Source organism: Numida meleagris, chromosome 1 (assembly GCF_002078875.1).
Source record: "Numida meleagris isolate 19003 breed g44 Domestic line chromosome 1, NumMel1.0, whole genome shotgun sequence".
In the NCBI taxonomy this organism is placed as follows: domain Eukaryota; kingdom Metazoa; phylum Chordata; class Aves; order Galliformes; family Numididae; genus Numida; species Numida meleagris.
In genome coordinates, this window is record NC_034409.1 from 74,672,214 (window position 1) to 74,678,213 (window position 6,000).

Genomic DNA, 6,000 nt, shown 5'->3' on the forward strand with positions numbered 1-6,000 from the left:
ATAAATGGCACCACTTCACACAAAAAGAAGTAGAGGAGCTATCTCTCCCCCAGAAAGGTTGCCCACAGAGACCTTACTAGAACTAGGAAGTACATATCATGAAAGTTCTATGTAACGCTGTTACAAAAAAAAAAAAAAGTTCAAGAACTATTCCATTTAATATTGCATTTTTGACCTGTAATTCACCTTCTAACACATCACTGTGTCCTAAAGGACAGTCAAGAAGAATGACAAATAAATCAAATGTGCTGCAACTGAACATTTACCAGTCTGCCAATGTCACTGCAAATGGATTTTAGTCTAGATAGTACCATGCACTAGCAAGGTGGCTATAAGCTATTGGAATTACATGCATAAAAAAATTACTGCACAAACACACAATGTTTACTGCCCAGATTTTCATAGAGTAAGGAAGCAATATTAAATAGCAACAACACCAGAGCAAGTACGAGTTTCCTAACAACATACAAACACACACATATACAGCAGGAATCAGCAGAGTGGCAGAATTCAGGAGCTGAGGTGCCAGAAAACATCAAAATTACTGTGCCACTTCAAACAAGGGGTCCATTAGTGAGCACTGTGCCTCAGACAGCTGGCAGTGGGACTGCTTAGGGAAACTAAAGCTCAAAACAACATCAAATGGTATTTTTCACAATGCTTTCCATTGCCTCCTGCAACCCATGATATAAGAATTTATTTAGCCAAATACTACCTTTTCTTTCATATGCCTTAAAAGATTTTGCCTTTCAACCCCCTGCAAAATATTAGCAGCACAATACTTTGTGATAAATTCCACAGTTTTCATGTAACTTGTTACATTTCTCTTTGTATAAGGATGGAGTGCAATCTTCAAACTCGCTACTTATCATGCACAGTTGGCAGTGAAATGAGCGGTGGTAGCAAGAGATGAATGAAAGTTTCACACATATTTTAAATACTAAAATATTCAATTATTTAAAAACAGGAGTAGTTTAAGGTTTAGATACTAGTAAAAACAGATAGTTTAAGGATGGGACATGATCTGGGGCGTGAGCCATTCAAAGGGACCTGACCCTCAGTCTCCTAAACAAAAACTTCGTGTCTCGTTTCTCAGCCATCATAACATTTCTTGCCCTTCTTTGCCTAGCCCTGCAAACACCTTCCCCAGTAACTGTTTATAAAGACAAAGATCATGAAGATGGACAGGTGTACCTCGGTACGAAAGAAAGCAGATGCACCCAACTTCTAGAGCTTGTGCTTGAGGCGCCACTTGGCACTTATTTTCAGATCTCTCACGGCAACAGCTCGGAGTCCCCGGCCCGGAGCGGCAGGGTGGCTGAAGGACGCCAGCATCGGGAGGCGTCGCGGGTGTAGGGCTGTGGGAGCTGGGGAACCGCAGACAGATAAGGGGGATTACCTCCTGCTCTCCGGCCTCCTGGAGAACTTATGTTTTGTGGCAGGCCGGGGACAAGGCACCACGCAGCAGGCAGTGGGCCAGGCCCGCACCGGAGGCCATGGCCAGGGAACACGGCGGCGGGGGCCCGCTGAGGTGCCCGCTCTGCCGCAGCCCGGGGCCGGCTGCGACCGCGCTGGAAGGAAGGCTGGACTGACACGACACTGCTAGAACCGGCAAGCACCCTCCTGTCGCGGCGCCGGGGCGCACCTGGCCGGCTGCACCGCCACCTCCAGCCTCGCGTCCTTCCCCTTCCTTTCCCACGGCCGCCTAACTGCCCGTCGAAGTGTTTGTTGTCGTGAAACAGAAGATTAACCGAGGTGGTGAGTTCGGGGACAGAGCAAGCACGAGCGGACAGGGAAGGACAGAAGAGCATTTTCTCGTGTCCCGTTCCCGCCCGTCCCTATTGCTACACTCAGGAGGAGGGAAGCGCGCTATGTACGCGAGCTCGGAGGGTTGGGGAGGAACGGGGATGGGATCCGTTAGACGTCGGCGGGGCGGCGGGCGTGTCGGTTGCGGCCGGGCCGAGGGAGAGGCGGTAGGGGCTGGCAAGAGAGAGAGGGCCGGAGCGGGAACGCTCCTCACGGGCACTTTGGACTCGGGATGGGGTGGTAAAGGTGCAGGGATCACCGAAGCCAGCTCTCTGCCTTCTGTCCGGGCATCGCGGGGGAGTGCGGTTGTGTGAAGGGTCTTCGGCAAGCCTCGCAGCGGCGCTGGCGCCCAGGAGCCCTGCGGCGCCTGTGGTGTGTGACAGTCCGGATGAAATTGGGAGTGTGGCCACTTTTATTTTAAGAGCCTTGGCGTCCTGGCTTTGTCAGCACGCAGTTACCTAGTAAGACCAAGCGTGTGGTGAGACGTTTTTAACACGAAGCATCCTGATGAGGCTTGACATTCATTTAAAGGGCTTTAAGTGCTTGAAATCCATTATAACTCATTGCATTTCTTCCACATTTATCTACAATAAAAACCTGAAAATGGATACCCTCTAATAGCATTTGAGCAGCTATATATATTTAAAATAAAGCTAACAAAAACTTTGCCTACTGCGTGATGTAATTACCACAGTGAAGCTCTTTCCTCTCCATAGTGTCATCCCATCCCTTGTGGTTTGCAGAAAAGGAAATAAAAGAGAGGCTACATGTCTATTTTTGGATAATATCAAGGTTCTGAAACTCACTGATGAGGTTGAGTCTATCTGTTTTTGCTTCCTGAAAACACATCCTGCAACTTAAGCTGAGGTTGCTTCCTACAACTTAGCTGTGTATATGGTTACAGAGTTTAGTATACGCAGTTATCTGGTGCTACCATGTGTGTGAGAAATACTGGATAAAAATGGGCATTTTACAACTCACTTTTGAAATTAGGAATTGGCCTGTGTCAGAATATGTGAGAGAGAAGCTTTAAGACAACTACAGCAGGCTAATAGATAAAATTTTCTAATGATCTCTTTGATAGAGATACTAAAATCATTACTTGACACAAATACAGCATATTGAGTGTAATTCTCTCTACTGAAAATGATTTCAAAATGGATTAAAACATACAGTTGTTAACCAGTATCTTTCAGGTCAGATTCTTAATGAATTCATATGTAAATTTAGAATTGTATATATTTTAATTAATAATTTTTATTACAGTATTACTTTACCTCAACAGTGCAAATCAACTCACTTTAAAATAAAATAAATTATAAAATACCTCTTTTCCTTGTAGATGGCCAGACAAGAACCTCAAGAGAGAAACTATGATAATGTACTAAAGATGGTGGAGGACCTGAACAGGGACCTAGAAAAACTTCTGGAGGAAATGGAAAAACTGACAGGTAAAGGTCTTTATTAGAACAACATGGATTTATTTAGTAGAGTGAAGACGTTGGAGATGTATTATTTATATTTATTGCTAAAAATTTTCCCATGTGATAGAAATGTAAATGGGAAAACTCACCATCAGCTAATGCCCTAATGTACCTTAACTGAGAGAAAGAGTGCAAGCAATCAAATTAAAAGTTAGTAGAACATGCTTGGTTCAGAGTGGGGGCTGAAAACAGAAATAATATTAAGGCATGAAATTTGCAGTTAAAACAGATTAAAACATAAAATGAAATTTAATTTTGAAAAATGGTGGAATGCACAGTAACTCAAGTTAGTGCATGATATTTAATTAGTTATTAGTCAAATGGAAGACTCCTTTGCAAATTTAATCTTAGTCCCTTACCTATGGAGGGGACTGCATATTCTTCTTCATTTTCTTCAGCAATTCTGACGGAACTATTTGCAACTAACGTGAATAGATGGAAATGGAAAATTGAACAATTTGCAATTAACGGCAACTTACAAATGTTGAGAAAACTACAGTCTGTTTATGATAAAAAAAAAGAGGAAAAACATGAAATAAATACAAAAATAAATTCCTCTGCTTTATCAGAATCAATTTCATTAGTTATGTTGTTCTTAATAGTTTTTCATCTCCACTCTGTGGCCTTCTTAGTCCTCCTCTTCCTCACTGCTTTCCTCTTCCTAACTGTTACTGGTCTGGAGAGAATTCTTTGGTTCAGTTCGTTTATTTTGAAAAAAAAAAGCCTGTTGCACCTTTCTCTTTAATAACTCACTTTGTTGTAAACTTTAGGTAAAAGTGTCAATCACCCTTTCGTACTTTGCACTGTGCACATCTGTATACTTCCATTCTGAAGTATTTTGAGACATTTATAAAGAAATAATATCAGATTTATTATTTTTATTAATTTTGACCATTGTAGCGGGTAGTTTCTTCTATTGTATATATACATAAAATCTGTATATACATAAAATGTATAATGTATATACATAAAATCTGAACTGATAACAATTAATGTATTTGATTCTTTTGTTCAATTGCCTACTGTGTTTTTAGCCAAAATTCCTGGCTTCGTAGTATCTCTTGGGTTTATAGTGCAGGCAACCTGGATGGCATACGACATGGTAGTAATTCGTACCAACCCTGACCTGACCAATTCCATGAGGCGTTTGGAAGATGCCTTCCTGAACTGCAAAGAAGAAATGGAGAAAAAATGGCAAGAAGTGCTAAGAGAATCTAAAGGTGAAAATAAAAAAAATGAATAAGTTGAATTTAGTCATGTTGGCAGAACTGTATCCCTTGGAAAGTCTTCAGTCTTTTTGTGTTCCAGGCATGGAAGTTTCACAAACACCATGGAAGTGGATTGCCACTCATCTTACTAAGAACTGTGTGTTTACATTTATGGAAATATATGTATGAGTATAGGTGTATATATATTAATATTGTTGAAGATAAAAGGTAACTATATTTCTATTTTTTATTATGCTCACCGTATAGTGTACGTGCATACAGAACTTTGATGCTATATGTGTCTTTTTTTCCTGGAAGATTACACTCAGTTCATACTCCATATGTGTATGTGGAATTCTTTGATCCCTAAACAAAATGAGTAGGGAGAAAAGGGAAGGGTGTGCAGTGGACAACTACGTTTTACCACCGCGTGCCTTTCAAGGAAAAGTAAATAATTCAATTTTTACCAAATTAAAAACTCTAGTTTTGCAGACTCATGTTAGTTTGATGTGAAATTACCTACTAGGTGTTCAGTGGCAGAATTTTATTATTAGGTATAGCTCATCTGTAATTTTTTTCATTTTATTTCCTTGGAATTTCAGCTATTATTCAAATCGGTTGTCCCAGATTGTTCTTTTGAAACTCTCTGAAGGTAATACGTCTCATTCTTAAATGAGAAATGAAAATGAAAAAAATGTTCACAGTTATAAACTACACTTTGTGTGGCATGGTCTTGGGATTGCTGCTGAGACCAAATGAATCTTATTACAAAACATGCCTTTCTCCCTATGTTCCTACTGTATATTATTAAAAAAGAATAGAAAAAAAATTTATTTTGTAGTCAAGATGCAGACTGAGAGCACCACCTTGTGGCTTGCAGTTAATTCATAAATATTTTACCTAAACTGGAAAGCCATGTAAGTTTCCATTAAAATTATTCTTTTAACAGGCTAATTTCTAGTGAGTAGCGATGTAGCAAGTAATAGCACCCTGAAATAATGTCAGCTTCCCCTCCCTCCTCCCAGTTATACCTAGTGTTTCTAAAGGCAGATGGAAAGTTTGAACTACACTCTCTACTTTCATTGCAGTAGGTAGGTCTTCATTCCAGCCAAGGTACAACAAAATAGCAGAACTTGAGGAATCTTGCAATTTGATTACCCCTTGGAGGACCTTCATGGCCTGTTTTCACTTTAGTACCTTGACTGCATCATCTCCATTCTTTAAATCTGTATTAAGAACTTTTTGTTTTTAATTTTGAAGTGGCACAAGTCTTCTAACTGCTCATGTAGAGATTTACTAAATTTTGTGATTGTGTGGTGTAACCTTTTGATCATCCTTTTTCTTACTCTTGGAAGTTCTTACTATAGTAACCCTACACCCAACAAACACCCAGCTATGATGTGTGGTAGGGAGAGAAGTTGGAAAAAGAACAAAACACTACAGGTTAGGACTGTACTTTGCTTGGACAATCTGGCTGGCTTAGTAGACTGAACTGCCTCTTC

General features: G+C 40.4%; 2 protein-coding genes across 15 annotated transcripts in view; one reads left to right on the forward strand and one right to left on the reverse strand.

The window, feature by feature from the left end:
- STYK1 (serine/threonine/tyrosine kinase 1) overlaps positions 1-1,785 on the reverse strand; it is a 26,555-nt gene extending 24,770 nt beyond the window's left edge. For 4 of the 9 annotated variants that reach the window (XM_021394887.1, XM_021394962.1, XM_021394904.1 and 1 more), the window contains exon 1: positions 1,195-1,506. The gene's annotated coding sequence lies outside the window, so the exon portion shown is untranslated. Of the gene's footprint in view, positions 1-1,194; positions 1,539-1,645 lie in introns of those variants that run through there. The other 5 variants (XM_021394930.1, XM_021394920.1, XM_021394942.1 and 2 more) reach the window with 3 other exon arrangements.
- On the forward strand, positions 1,621-5,280 carry SYCE3 (synaptonemal complex central element protein 3). 6 transcript variants are annotated; one of them, XM_021394989.1, is made up of 3 exons: positions 1,621-1,758; positions 3,149-3,257; positions 4,364-5,212. In XM_021394989.1, exons 2-3 carry the CDS (start codon positions 3,149-3,151, stop codon positions 4,531-4,533), a joined length of 279 nt encoding a protein of 92 aa, XP_021250664.1. In that variant the 5' UTR covers positions 1,621-1,758; the 3' UTR covers positions 4,534-5,212. The 6 variants fall into 6 exon arrangements, with proteins under 6 accessions (XP_021250664.1, XP_021250655.1, XP_021250650.1 ...); XM_021394980.1 differs by having other exon boundaries at positions 1,736-1,873; XM_021394975.1 differs by lacking the exon at positions 1,621-1,758 and adding an exon at positions 1,885-1,973 and having other exon boundaries at positions 4,364-5,280.